General features: G+C 47.4%; 1 protein-coding gene across 2 annotated transcripts in view; it reads right to left on the bottom strand.

The window, feature by feature from the left end:
- Positions 1–780: 780 nt before the first annotated feature.
- unc93a (unc-93 homolog A) overlaps positions 781–15,582 on the bottom strand; it is a 119,971-nt gene continuing 105,169 nt past the window's right edge. The window contains exons 8-9 of one of the 2 annotated variants that reach the window (XM_078556755.1): positions 3,154–3,193; positions 898–1,202 (exon numbers count right to left, since the gene is read on the bottom strand). In XM_078556755.1, the coding sequence (XP_078412881.1) occupies positions 1,016–1,202; positions 3,154–3,193 (227 nt within the window). In that variant the 3' untranslated portion in view covers positions 898–1,015. Of the gene's footprint in view, positions 1,203–3,153; positions 3,194–15,582 lie in introns of both variants that reach the window. The other variant, XM_078556754.1, reaches the window with a different exon arrangement.

The raw sequence follows: 15,582 nt of genomic DNA, 5'->3' as shown, positions 1-15,582 counted from the left end.
TTGTTTTTTGGTCACCTTTCCCTTCTCCAGCTGATTATTATTGAACAATGTAAAAATTAATGTATCTGTAACAATGCAAAACATACACCTTGATCTTCTGCCTTGGCTATTAATCAAATATTACCAGCAAATGTACTATCTCACCCTCAGGACAAGCATTGGTTAGGCCTCTTGCATAAGGGCATGTTTTTGGTACAGAAGAATATAGTGTTACCAGTTAAACAAGATGAATTGGAGAAATTTATTTCAGGCTACAAGCATTGTAAACACCATGAGCATGATAGCAGGAATTTGTTGACTAACCTCCAAGATAAAAATATTAACATATCATAGGATATTCAACAAGCTGTGGAACACAAGCTTATGGATTAAAAGTGGCAGATATTTAAAAACTCTGCATGGAGTGTTGCAGTCCAAGCTGCCGCAAAATCCCCTCAGATTCTTGTGTTAGAGTTTGGAAACTTTCCTCAACACATTTACTTGTGATAAGAGTTTCATTAAACAGCTTAAATATCCTATGAACTAAGATCTGTATTCGCTGCCAAATCATGGATTTACTTATATCCTTAAGGACTTTATAGCACATACACTGCAATATAATGTTACAGTTCAATTACATTATCTAATTAAATTAGAATATTACAGAAGACAATTCTGGTCTTTCTAAAGTTAATATAATCTTTAGAAAATCATATTTTAATTTTAATAAATTTTTTAATTATAATTTTTTAATAAAAAGCAATACATTTGAAAGTGGATAATTAATCTTTGATGCTGTCATTTGCTGAAGTGTCTGTAGAAATCAATGAAAATACAGATTTTATAACATTGTCTCAAAGATGTATTTTACTTTTCAGCATCATTTTCATCAATGGATTTTACATCTGTGGTTTCTGTTTCTTCTTTCACTTCCTCTTCCACTTCCCCTTGCTTTTTAGTTTCCGGGTGCTCATCGTGTATTATTTTTGAAATAGAATGAGAACTTTGAGAACTTTCATCGTTAGCTCGAATGTATTCAATGTATTCCACAATTCCATACAACACCATGCCCAGTATTAGGACGATCACCAAAATAATCAACTTGATCTTTATGCACAAAAAGTTTGCATAGGCAAATGCTGTAACAAATCCCACAGATTCCCACAGCCGGTAATTGGCAAATGCTGCTTCTTTGTTCTCCAGAAATAGAACTCCATAAAGGGCTTGAAGGAGAAAGGACAATGATTAAGTCAAACATCTGCCTTTATCCTGTGGAAGATATTTTCAAATCCATCTTATTTTCAAATTCAAAAACAGCAAGAGAAATGTCCAGGTTCAAGAGCAGAGCATTTTTTGGGGGGTTAAAAATAAGCAGAGTGGGCCAGGAAGAGACAGTGAGAGTAACAAAGGTATTAATTAGTGACTAGGTGATATTAGAAAATTAGAAAAATCTGAATGCGTGAATCATTTGCAATAAATTAAATGAATTAACACTGAGGGGCGAGGGTGAGCAGCCAGAGGTGATGGTCCGTATCAGTACCAACAACATAGGTAGAAAGAGGGATGTGGTCGTGCAGGCAGAGTTTAGAGAGCTAGGGAAGAAACCAACAAAGACCTCAATGGTACTAATCTCCAGATTATTCCTGGTACCACAGAAAAATGAGTATAGAAATAGGGGGATAGTGCAGATGAAGGTATGGCTGGAGAGATGGTGCAGGAGAGAAGACTTCGGATTCCTGGAACATTGGGACCAATTCTGGGGGAGATGAGACCTGTACTGGCCAGACGAATTGCACCTGAACAGAGCCAGGACCAATGTCCTTGCTAGTGCCATTGGGGAGTGTTTAAACTAACTTGGCAAGCGTGTGGGATCCAGTAGATAATATCAGAGGAAAACCAAGGTGCAGAGAATTGGGAGATGTAGTTAGCACTAGAGTAGGAAACAGTAAGGTATTAGGTGCTGTCAAAGTAAGAGAAAATGTAACAAGTTCTAAATTAGGGTAACTGTGCATGTATGTGAATGCACGGTGTGTGATAAATAAAGTTGGTGAGGTGCAGGCGCAGATAGCCACGTGGAAATATGTTGTAGCAATAATGGAGACCTGGCTTGAAGAAGGGCAATTCTGAGTGTTAAAACATTCCTGGATACAAGGGGCTGGATTTTAGTGGAGGAGGCAAGAAAGTTGAGTCGGGAAACTTCCTCAGCAGAACTGTCTCCTTTAAAACTGCCCCCTGCCAACCATATTTTCATTCTGGGGAGGTGGGGGCAAGTTGGAGTTGGGCCTGCCAACTCCAGAGGGAGGTAGGTGGATGATGAGGCCAGCAGGCTGGAACACCCGTCCCGTTTACTGGAAGATCGGCCCAGTTGTAATGATGAATATCAGCCCCTCAAACCCTCATCACCCCATACTTCTCCACTCACAGCACTTACCGCACATGCTCCCTCTTGCCCCTTCCACGCCCCCCATATCCTCATGCCCCTTCCATGTTCACTCATAATTCCCATGCCCCCTCATATCTCCTTATTCCCCCAGCATGCTCCCTCATACCTCCCATGGCCCCTGTGTCACATGCCCCATCTATGCCCCTGTATTTCCCATTCTTCCCATGGTCCCTCATATCCCAAATGGCCTTTCCATGCTCCCATGCATTCTCCAGCTGCAGAGGAGTGAAAGTTCTGTTTGATTGACATCTCTATCAATAACTTGCTGTTTCCTTGAGTTTTTTACTGCTAGTGTGTTTATTTACAGAAGATTAAGAGATGTGAAGTGGATAAAAAATTCTGACATTGATACTGTGAATGGCTGTGATTAATTAACACTTCTGTGGGAAGTTAGGAGGGCCAAAGAATTTCAATGGGAATGTTGAATGGCTGGTTGTTTTTTTGGTTGATGACCCAAGACTAGGGGTCTTCCATAGTTCACGTCTCCTCTAAGAGAGGATCAAGTGTCAGTAGGAGAACATTTAGGTGAACATGATTATAGTATCATGAGGTTTATGTTGGCTATTGAAAAGGACAAGGAGCGATCCAGAGTAAAAACAATTAATTGGGAGAGGAACAATTACAATGGGCTGAGAATGGATCTAGGCCAAATAAATTGGAATGAAAGTTTTGCAGGTAAAGCTGTAATGGCTTTAAAGTTGAAATAGTGCAGGTATCATCAAGGTACATACCTATTAGGGGGAAAGTTAGGGCAAACAAATCCAGAGCTCCCTGAATGACGAAAGAGATAGAGTCAAGATGAAGTGAAAAAGCAAATAAGCGATGCAAAGAGAGAGTATGAGATGAGACTGGCACCTAACATAGAAAGGAATGCAAAAGACTTCTATAGGAAATTAATAGTAAAAGGATGATAAAAGGAGTGGGGCAGATTAGGGACCTAAAAGGGGATTTACAGGGCATGGCTGATGTATTAAGTGAATACATTGGTAGCATCCTCCTTGGTAAAGACAGATGCAAAGTCACAGTAAAAGGGAGGTAATTGAGACACTGGGTGGGCTAAAAATTTAGAAAGGTGGGGCCGTTTTTGGATAGGCTAGCTGTACGTAAAGAGGACTGGGGGTGACAGCATCCAAGGATATTGCAGGAAGTACGGTTGGAAATTGCAAAGGCACTGGCCATAATTTTTCAATCTTCCTTAGATACAGGGGTGGTGCCCGAGGACTGGAGAATTGTAAATGTTAAACCCTTGTTCAATAGAGGGTGTAAGGATTAGCACAGAAACTGAAGGCCAGTCAATTTAACCTTGGTGGTGGGGAAGCTTTTAGAAACAGCGGGCTGAATTTAGTTGTAGTGTCGCAGATCCCACTGGCAGGACTAGAAGTCAGCAGTAATCCAGTCAGTTTCCAGTGGCTAGCCAAAGGTGACCACACAATGGCCAGCCAATTAATGGAAGTGATGTGGGGCCTATCCAATTACATAACGAGGGTGGGATTCAGTATGGGAATCCTGGCATCATGTGATATCAGTGCAGGAGTTGCCACCATTTTTGGCCATGGAAATGGACAATGAACAATCGAGAATAAAAATAATTTTAACTGGGGGAAAGCCAACTTCAATGGGGTAAGAATGGATCTGGACCAAAAAAATTGGAGCCTATTAACTAAATTAACTATTCAAACTCAATTAACTGAACGCTGTTGAATTTTTGCTTGAATTTTTTTGATGAGGCAACAAAAAGAGTTGGTAAGGGTAATGCACTTGATCAGGTGCACATGGACTCCCAAAAGGCATTTGATAAAGTACCACATAACAGACCTATCAGCAAATTTAGAGTTTGTGGAATAAAAGGAGCAACATGAATATGAAATTAGCTGAGCTACAGAAAAAGAGAGTGGTGCTACATGGATCTTTATTGAACTGGAGTAAGGTATATAGTGGGGTGCGGAAGTATGGTGAAGGATGGATGTTAAACTTCAAAAGGACATAGACGGGCTGGTGGAACGAGACAGGCTGGTGGAACGGATTGACAAGTGGCAGGTGAAATTTAATGTAGAGAAGTATGAGGTGATTCATTTCGGGAGGAAGAACAAGGAGGCAGTATGAAATAAAGGGTACAATTCTAAAGGGGATGAAGGAGCAGAGGGCACTGAATTAAGGTGACTGGCAAAAGAAGCAATGGTGACATGAGGAAAACCTCTTTTACAGAGTGAGTGGTTAGGATCTGGAGCACACTGCCAGGCAGATTCAATTGAGGCCTTCAAAAAAAAATTAGATAATTATCTGAAGAGAAAAAAAATTGCAGAGCTACGGGAAATAGGCGGGGGAATAGGACAAGGTAAGTTGCTCTTGCTGAGAGCTGTCACAGACACAACAGGCCGAATGGCCTCTTTCTATGCTGTAACATTTCTATGATCCTATAATAGCACAGATAGAAATTAATAGGTTTGGCCTAATAGCCATTCAGGAGATATAGTTGCAGAATGGCTAAGGTTGGAAACTAAATATTTCAGGATATTGAACTTTCAGAAGACATATAAAAGGAGAAGTGTCCCTGATAATAAGGAATAGGATAAAACGGTGGATAGAAAGGATGTTAAGAATATGTAGAATCAGTTTGGGTAAGGCTTTGAAACACCACAGGGGAGAATACATTGGTGAAAGTTGACTATAAGCCCCAAACTGTTATTGCAGTGTAAGGCAGTAGAAATCAGAAAATTGAGGCACATATTAAAAGGGTAATACAGTAATCATGGGGCCTTTAATCATCTTATTTACTGGACAAATCAAATTTGCAGTAATACTGTAGAGAATGAGTCCATGAAAAATATACATGATAGTTTTATAGATTGGCATGTCAAGGAGCCAACCAGGGAACAGGCGATTTTGGATCTAGTATTGTGCCGTGCACTTTGTAGTAAAAGGGCCTCGAGGGAAGAGTGACTATAATATCATATAATCTTATATTGCATTTGAAAGTCATATAAGTAAGTCTGAAACTAGGATCTTAAATCTAAACAAAACAAACTCAGGTAGATTGAGGAAGCATATTAAAAGACATGGGGCGGAATCGACCGTGCCCACTGGCGTCAGGCATGTTCAGTGGTGTGAGCGGACAATACAGCAAGAAGGCCAAACATCGGTTTCACGATGTCATGAAATCAGTTTGCGATCGTCTGCTCAGCCCGTCGATGGTGGGCCTCGTTTCCTGCCATTGGACGTCAGGAACCTCATTGTGATACATTAGCATATCATTATACGGCTAGACCAGGTATTGGAGGTGTTGGCAGGCTTAAAAGTGGACAAATCTCCAGGTCCGGATGATTTGTGTCCCAGACTGCTGAGGGAGGCAAGGGAGGAGATCGCAGGGGCTCTGACCCAAATTTTTAATTCCTCTCTGGCCACGGGGGAAATGCCAGAGGACTGGAGAACAGCTAATGTGGTTCCGCTATTTAAGAAGGGTTGTAGAGATAATCCAGGGAACTACAGGCCAGTGAGTCTCACGTCAGTGGTAGGGTAGCTATTGGAGAAATTTCTGAAGGAGTGTATCTATCTGCACTTGGAGAGGCAAGGTTTGATCAGGGATAGTCAGCATGGCTTTGTCAGAGGGAGGTCATGCCTAACAAATTTGATTGAATTTTTTGAGGAGGTGACCAGGTGTGTAGATGAGGGTAGTGCAGTAGATGTAGTTAATATGGATTTCAGCAAAGTCTTTGACAAGGTCCCACATGGGAGAATTATAAAAAAGGCAAAGGCACATGGGATACAGGGTAATTCGATAAGGTGGATTCAAAATTGGCTTAGTTGTAGGAGGCAGAGGGTGATGACAGAAGGATGCTTTAGTGACTAGAAGCCAGTGTCCAGTGGCGTACCACAGGGATCAGTGCTCGGTCCCCTATTATTTCTCATTTATATAAACGACATAGATGACGATGTGGGGGGTAGGATTAGTAAGTTTGCGGATGACACAAAGATTGGCCAGATGGTTAACAGTGAGGTTGAGTGTCTTGGGCTACAGGAAGACATAGATGGGACGGTCAAATGGGCAGATAAGTGGCAGATGGAATTTAACCCTGAAAAGTGTGAGGTGATACACTTTGGAAGGAGTAATTTGATAAAGAAGTATTCAATGAATGGCATAGCACTAGGAAGTTCTGAGGAACATAGGGACCTTGGCGTGTGTGTCCATAGATCTCTGAAGGCAGAGGGGCATGTTAGTGAGGTGGTGAAAAAGGCATATGGGACACTTGCCTTTATCAATCGAGGCATAGATTACAAAAGTAGAGAGGGCATGTTGAGTTGTATAGAACCTTGGTGAGGCCACAGCTGGAGTACTGTGTGCAGTTCTGATCGCCACATTATAGGAAGGATGTGATTGCACTGGAGGGGGTGCAGAGGAGATTCACCAGGATGTTGCCTAGGATGAAACATTTAAGTTCTGAAGAGAGGTTGGATAGACATGGGTTGTTTTTGTTGGAGCAGAGAAGACTGAGGGGCGACCTGATCGAGGTGTACAAGATTATGAGGGGCATGGACAGGGTGGATAGGAAGCAGCTGTTCTCCTTAGTTGAAGGGTCAATCACAAGGGGGCATAAGTTCAAGGTGAGGGGCAGGAGATTTAGGGGGGATGTGAGGAAAAACTTTTTTACCCAGAGGGTGGTGACGGTCTGGAATGCGCTGCCTGGGAGGGTGGTGGAGGCAGATTGCCTCACATCCTTTAAAAAGTACCTGGAAGAACACTTGGCATGTCATAACGTTCAAGGCTATGGGCCAAGTGCTGGTAAATGGGATTAGGTAGGCAGGTCAGGTGTTTCTCAGGTGTCGGTGCAGACTCGATGGGCCAAAGGGCCTCTTCTGCACTGTGATTCTGTGTGATAGCCCACCAGACTCATTTCCCACCCCCCTACTGCCCCTGCTGGATCGTCCACCCAATCATGCCGACATGTTTCACAACAGCATATAAAAAATGTGCACCTTGTGGGCTGCACTTTGAGGGGAACTTGGAAGTGAGTGCACAGCAATGTTGCAGTGCACTCACGAGGGGCACCTGTTGGACTTCAAGGTTGAGGTGTGTATTGGGGTGGGGGGAGTCAAAGGCTGCCCTGTGGTTGCAGCTAGTGCACAACCACGTGAGGGGTGAACCAGGAAAGCGGCCGCGCGTCAGGGACACCTTGTATAAAGTGGCCATTCCTCTGCAGCTGAGACAGTTCAGGCATAACCACATTGAGATGATTGGAGTCAGGCCTCTAGCTTATCTGCCCACTCAAGCAACGCAGAGGCATGAAATTGCCACCAAGTGCTCCAGAGCTTTTCACCCCTCCGGCACAGATTGCAAACAAATGAGTGTTTTAATGGACTGCAGAACAGTTGGACGACTGGGCACATTGTACAATCTCCTTGCTAAAGCTGGCCATGGAGCAGTCACTAGTGGAGGTGCTCACAGTCTCTTGCAAAGTTATCATTCCGGTCTCCCGCATGGTTCAAGCTAACAGTGCATCTTTGCAGCGCGGGTTCAGAGAATGCCTGAGCAGAGAGCACAGCATGCAGTCCAATGGGCAAAGCTGCTGTCAATCGGTCAGGTGGAGTGGGGCGGAGTAAGGTGAGGTTTCGGGCAGCCATGCAGTGCACTAATCTCTGGCCATCCAAGTGGTGGCCATCAATCTCCGGGATGCATTAAGGGGCCTTCAGACTTAACCAAGAGAGTTTCTTGGTACACCCATGCTAACTCATGTGTCTCTCTCTTCCATCTTGCAGGAGGAGTACATCAGTATCCTGGAGCCTGGTGAACTAGCTGTATGCCTCATGGTGTACAGAGAGTGAAGACGATGGAGAAGAAAGCGCCTGGCTGTGCAGAGGGAGGAACAGCACCCTTTGGCAGAAAGGGCAACTGGGGCTCCCGCACAAGCTGCTGAAGAGCCACAGAGAGCCATTGCTGGTCGACGCCTAGCTAGACCCAGGGTCTGTAGATGCCGCCTTTCATTCCTGTAGATGACAGAGAACCAATGTCGCCAAAGACTGCACAAGTCTAGGGAACTGGTCAGTCACATCTATCAGTTACTGCAAGATTTGGCGCCATGGGACATGGAGGGCATCCGCTGGCAGTGGCTGTAAAAGTGACAGCGGGGCTCAATTTCTATGCCAGTGGTTCCTTTCAGGGCTCCACAGGTGACCTCTGAGGAATGTCACAAGCCTCCACCCACAAGTGCACCCATGAGGTCACGGATGCCACCTTTGTGAGGGCACACAACTTTGTGCATTTTGCCTGGGACAAGGACAGCCGGGATGCAAAAGCATTTCAACTTGCCCAGTTCTCGGGTTTCCCCGCAGGTGTAGGGTGCTATTGACTGCACTCATGTGACGCTCAGATCTCCGTTGCAATATGCGGTCAAATATGTCAACTGCAAAGGCTTCCATTTGCTGATGTGCAACCACCACAAATGCATCCTGCAGGTCTGTGCACGGTTCCAGCGAGTGTGCACAAATGCCTATGTTCTCAGTCGGTCACAGATCCCTGACGTCTTCCAAGGTCCACAGACACTGCAGGGATGGCTCCTCTGGGACAACGACTACCTGCAGAGGACACGGCTGATGACACCCATGTGGTGGCCTCAGACCGCAGCAGAGTGAAGCTATAACGAGGCTCATGCCGTGAATTGCAATTTGGTGGAGCAAACCATTGGGATGCTGAAAATGGGCTTCCAATGCCTGGAACAGTCTGGTGGAGCCCTATAATATAGTCCACAGAGGGTGTCACACATCGTCACCTGCTGCACCCTTTACAACCTGGGGCTGCAACGTGGAGAGGAGCTGCCTGAGGAGGAGATGCAGGAGCTGGAGGTCTCCTCCGATGAGGAGGACGTCGACAGTGATGAAGGTGAGAAGGTCCTCGAAGGCAGTGATGAGGCCCTCACACTGGCCAGACAAAGCAGGTGCACTCAGGAGGCCCTCATAGTTGCTAGATTTGTGGATGATGATGACGACATGCAGTGAGGAAACACCATGGATCCTTACATTGCATCTATGAACGTTTGATTCCAGACTGGCTTATGGCAGAGAACATACCTTCTGTGATAATGCCCCTGTCATGGAGATGCAGTGAGGCCCTCATAGCTGCTAGATTTGTGGATGATGATGACGACATGCAGTAAGGACACTCCATTTATCTTCACATTGCCTCTGAGAATGCCTGACTCCTGTCTGGCCGAGGGCAGCTCGCTTGCACTCTGTGATCAGGGTCGTATCTTAGAGACGCAGCAATGAAACTTTAGAAGTACCTGATCCTTTGTCAGCCAACAGCACCTGACCCCTTCAGGAGCACAGCGTCACTGGTCACCCATGCTGAAGAGATGGGGGCTGGCCAGCCTTGGTCTGGTCTCGACTGCTGAGGGGGTGGTGGGTCAGGTGCTGCCCTGGCACTGCACCCTGTGCACAGGCAATCGAGATGGGGGCAGGATAAGCGAGGGTAGTGGCCATGCATTAGGGACACCTGTATAAACTGACCACGTCTCTGCAAATTAGACAGATCAGGAGCAGCCACAGTGATATGATTGGGGTCAGACTCCTAGCCTGCCCAATGCAGAGGCACCAAGGGGCCACAAAGCGCATACCTTACCCCTCATGCTCCGCCAACCTCCCCCACGCACCCCTTCCCCAGCACAGACTTCAAGTCCGCCACCACTTTATTGGACCGCGGAGCAGTTGGACTGCACACATTATACAATCTCCTCGCCAACACTGACCATGTAACAGTCACTGCTGGAGGCGCTCACAGTCCCTTGCAATCTCAGCATCCTGATTTAGACCAGTGTCCCCATGTCGCAGGTTGACAGGGTAACTATGCAGCGGACTCATCTCTGGCCATTCGAGGGGTGACCAGCACCCTCCGGGAAGCATTATGGGGTGGTGACACAGGGCCAGGATAAGTGCTAAGTACAGCCATAATAACCTCGTGTCTCTCTCTCTCTCTCTCTCTTTCGTGCTGCAGGAGGACCACGTCAGGATCATGGATCCTGGTGACCTAGCTGTATGCCCAATAGCCTACAGAGATCATAGAAGATGGAGGAGAGAGCAACTGAGGCACCTGACCACGCAAAGGCAGGAGCAGCAACCTCAGGAAGAAGGGGCAGCAGGGGCTCCCGGACACGCTGCCCAGGAGCAACAGTGAGCCTTGGCAGGTTGGCGCCTAGCGACACCCAGGGTCTTTAGATGCCACCTGCCATTCCTGCAGATGACTGAGACCCAGTGTCGCCAACGACTGCGCATTTCTAGGAACCTGGTGGCTCACATCTGCCATTTACTGCAGGACTTGGCGCCAAGGGGACATGGAGGGCATCCACTGCCAGTGGCTGTGAAAGTGATCGCGGTGCTCAATTTCTATGCTAGTGGCTCCTTTCAGGACTCTGCAGGTGACCTCTGTGGGATTTCACAATCCACCACCCACAAATGCATCCAAAAGGTCACGGATGCCATCTTCTCCATGGCACACAACTTTGCCCATTTCGGGACAGCCAGGATGCAAAGGCCATTGGATTCGCCCTGATCTCGGGATCCCCACAGGTGCAGGGTGTGATTGACTGCACTCATGTGGCGCTCAGGTCTCCATCACTACACTCAGTGGACTTCTATCAACCGCAAGGGCTTCCACTCACTGAACGTGCAGCTGGTACACGACCACCAGAAATGAATCCTGCAGGTATGCGCACGGTTTCCAGGGAGTGTGCACAACGCCTACATCCTGAGTCACTCGCAGATCCCTGCAGTCTTCCGGGGCCCACAGAAGCTACAGGGATCGCCCCTCCGGGACAAGGGCTACCTGCAGAGGCCGTGACTGAGACACCTGTGCGGCAGCCTCAGACTGCAGCAGAGCAACATTATAATGAGGCTCATGCAGCAGCTTGCAACTTGGTGGAGCAGACCATCAGGATTCTGAAGTTGCAGTTCCAGTGCTTGGACTGATCTGGTGGAGCCCTGCAATACAGTCCACAGGGGGTGTCACACATCGTCATTGGCTGCTGCGCCGTTTGCAGCACTAGGTTGTAACGGGGAGGGGAGCTGGCTGAGGAGGAGATGGAGGAGCTGCACGTCTCCTCTGATGAAGGAGAAGGGGTCCTCGGTAGTAACGATGATGGGGATGAGGTTCTCGCACTGACTAGATGAGGCAGGCGCACTCGGGAGGCCCTCATAGCTGCCAGGTTTGTGGAGGATGATGACGACATGCAGTGAGCTGTTCCCATGGATCCTCACATCGCAGTTGTGAACATTATACTCCAGTCTGTCTTATGACAGCGCCAATACTCTGAGAATGCTCCTGTCATGGAGATTGCAGTGGAGGCCCTAATAGTCGCTCAATCGCAGGAGGATGATGACAACATGCAGTGAGAGCACTCCATACTTCACATAGCCTCTGAGAATGTCTGACTCCTGTCTGGCCGAGTGCAGTTTGCTTGCACTCCATGATCAGGGCCATCTCAGAGACACAGACATGAAACTTAAGGCGCGTCTGATGCTGTTTCCGCCTTTACCACCTCAGCCCTTCAGGAGCTGGTGCACAGCAACACAAATTGCAGATGCTGATGTGATGGAGGCCAGCCCCACCTTAAAAGTGCTGAGAACACAGAGTATGAGAGAACTCTGTGGCACCTGCCCACTGCATTCTGGCAGCAATGACCAACACTGCCGAGGTGCAGGCATCAGTAATGTTTTCAGGGAGTGTGAGGCTGGACAATCACTGTGGCCTGAAGGCTACACAGAGCACAGGGAAGAGGCCCTGGAATGAGACACCTGCCTTTATCTTGTGCAGAAAAGTTTCACATCTGAGTGACAAGAACACTGCTCATCAGAACAAGGAGCCACAGGCGGGGTGACATTTTTAGGAGTTTATTGACAATAGTGAACAGTATGTACAAGTGATCAACACATGTGGCCAGGCTGTGCAACTACTTTTACTTTCCTAACCCTGTTGCTACATCTTGGTGCTCCCCAGACATCCACAGCAGAGGTGGAGGCAGCCTGCTGACTGTGAGGCCCTGTCTGTGATGTCTTTGGTAGGTGTCCTCTGGAGGGCCGAGACTTGGAGGGCCCCAGCCTGCTTTCAGGGTCCTGCTGGGTGGCAGTGACTCCCTCCTCAGCCTGTGAAGCTAGATCTGCTGAGGTCACAGGAAGATAGGATTCGCATAGGTGGATGGCCCCAGAGCATGCACCTGCTGATCCTCCTCCCTATGGATGCCCGAGGGCCCCTGGCTGACTCCATGAGGGGAAGGGGTAGCTGGAGTGAGATCGAGCTGCCCAGCACCCCCCTCGCATACAGACTGTTGGAGACCACCTATGGGATCAGTGATGGAGTTAAGCCCGCGCAGCAGTGCTGGAGTAATGTCCTGGACCAAGGTCTCCATCGCAGCTGCCATCCTGCCAGTGTTGACCTCAGTTCATTGCAATGCCGGCGCTATCACCTCAGCCTGAAGACAGACACACTCCTCCATTGTGCCTTGCAATCTGAGGAGTGCAGCAGACATCCTTTCCCGATGTTCCCGAGCTGTAGCAACTGTGACATGATCGAGTCCAGAGGCTCGTCATCCAACTCGGACTCAGCAACGTTCTTGCCTCCAGCAATCCTCTGGGTGCCGGGGACCTGGGAAGTCCCTGCCTGCACCTGCTGTGGATCAAAGTGCGATGTGCTCACCAGATTGTGATCCCGAGGCTACTCTAAAGCTAGGTCCCACTGAGGTGTGTGTCTCTGCGCTGGTGGAGGGTGTGGGTGAGTGCTCTGACAGGACTTCAAGGAGGATGCCTCCAGATTCCTCTTCAGAGGTTTCTTCGGAGCTTGCTTGGAGGCCCTGGGTCATGGACTCTGTCGGCTGTTTGGCAGATGGGCCTGCGACACAGGACACATCACTCACAGCATGGTTGTCTGATGGATGTTGCACTGCCGGATCCTCACTTGGTAGAGCAGCACCAACCTCACCGTCAGCACAGGACCGGTCCCGGTCATCGCCGGCCAGCTGGATGGCTCTGTTTTCTAAATTCTGTTCGAACTTTGATCTACGGCATCCCTCTACCTGTCTGTGACTTTCCCTCCTGTTGTGAGCCAGTTTGTCTTGCATGGATAGAGATGGGGAGAGTGTATCAGGATGCCTGCCAGGCCAGATGCTAAGTATGCCTGGCCTGTGTGGGTGGTGAGTGGTCCCACGGACGGGATGAGGACAATGACGGTGTGTGTGAAAGAGTAAATGGTGATGCCCCGTGCACTGGCAGTGGGTGAGGGCCCTGTGGATGTGTGATGGGTTTGTAAGTGTGAGAGTTGGGAGTGATGAAAAGAGTGACTTACTCTGGCGGAACGGAGGAGATCATTCATCCTTTTGCGGCACTGGGTGGCTGTCCTCCTCTGCAGGCCATTCACGCTGACCACTGCGGCCTCCCAAGTTGGGTTGGTGACATTGCTACCCATCCTGCGGCCAGTGCCAGGGTAGAGCGAATCCCGTCGGGCCTCCACGGCATCCAGCAGTGGCTCGAGAGACCTGTTGAAGCGGGGGCTGCAATATTTTTGCCTTTGCTGGCCATGTCTCCCAGGCAGCGGTGGTGAGCTGGTGGTGATGAGCGCTTTGCTGGCGGCTGCTTTTGAAAGATGGCGGCTGGCATGATGCAACAGCAGGGTGATGGCGGGTGGGCGAATGAGAGCCTGCTCACCATGGAAACGGCACGGATCCCGGGAATGCATAAATAATGAGGCAGGCTCAGGATGGTAGTGTGAAAACCAGCCATTTTCATCAGCGGGTCGGACTCCATTTTACTTGCCCGCTACCTCAGTTTGTGCAATTCTGGGAAAATTCTGTCCAATAAGTGGGATAGTAATCAGTGAGTAGGATGTTAAGATGCTGCAGAGGGATACAGACAAGGTCATTGAGTCATTGCAGCAGAAAAGGAAGCTATTCTACCCATCAAATCATCCTGGCTCTTTGTAGAGCAATCCAAATAGTTCAATTGCTATGTCCCCCCTACCAAACCCCATAGCCTTGCAAGTTTATTTTCCTCAAATGCCTATCCAATTCTTTTGAAATCATTCAACGTCTCTGCTTCCGCCACTTTTTTATATGCAGTGAGTTCCAGTTTGGCCATGTAAAAAGTTCTTCTTCACACCCAACCCTTCATCTCTTGCTGAAAATCTTAAATTTGTGTCCCCTAGTCCTTGCCCACCAGCTAATGGGTACAAATTTCCTTGTTGACTGTATCTAAACCTGTAATAATCTTGTACACCTCTATCAAATCTCCTCTCAGTCTCCTTTGCTGTAAGACGAACTGCATAAGCTTCTCCGACTTAACCTTGTAGCTGAAATTTCTCATTCCTGGAACCACCCTGGTTAATCTCCTCTGCACCGTTTCAATGAGTCTCACATCCTTCCTAAAGTGTGGCGACCAGACAGTACTCTAATTGTGGCCTAACCAAAACTTTGTAAAGGTTCAGCATAACTTCCATGCTTGTGTATTCAATGCCTCTATTTATGAAGCCCAAGATCCCATATGCTTCGCTAACTACTGTCAATATAACCTGCCACCTTCAAAGATCTATACAAATAAACCCCCAAGTTTCTGTTCCTGTGCACTCTAGAACTATGCCATTTGGTCTACATTGTCTCTCCCTTCTGTCAAAATGCATCACCTCACACCTCTCTATTAAATTCCATCTGCCACTTGTCCCGTCATTCTGATAGCATTTCTGTCTTTTTGCAGTCAATTGGCATTATCCTCACTGTTTGCCATTCCTCCAAGTTTGGTTTCATCGTCAAATTTTGAAATTTTACTCTATAATCCAATATCAAAATCAATAACACTAATTTTTATATATTTATATATATATAAGCAATGTGCCTAGCACTGAGTCTTGAGGAACACCACTAATTATTCCCTGGTGTGAAAACCACGACTTGCTGTTTTCTGCCCTTAAGCCAATATTTTATCCCTCCTATTTCATGAGTCTCAATATTGTTAACCATCCTTTTATGTGGTACTTGGTCAAATGCTTTCTTAACATCCATATAGACAATATCCACTGCATTCCCTTCATCCACCTTCTCTGTTACTTTGTCAAAAAAATTCAATGAGATTTGTTAAGCACGATCTGCCTTTTACAAATCTGTGCTGGCTCTCCTTAATTAACTCCAACCTCTCCA

The sequence above is a fragment of the Cetorhinus maximus genome, chromosome 14, assembly GCF_964194155.1.
Source record: "Cetorhinus maximus chromosome 14, sCetMax3.hap1.1, whole genome shotgun sequence".
Lineage (NCBI taxonomy): Eukaryota > Metazoa > Chordata > Chondrichthyes > Lamniformes > Cetorhinidae > Cetorhinus > Cetorhinus maximus.
The sequence above is the reverse complement of the archived record's forward strand: the minus strand, read 5'-3'. Positions and strand labels throughout refer to the sequence as shown.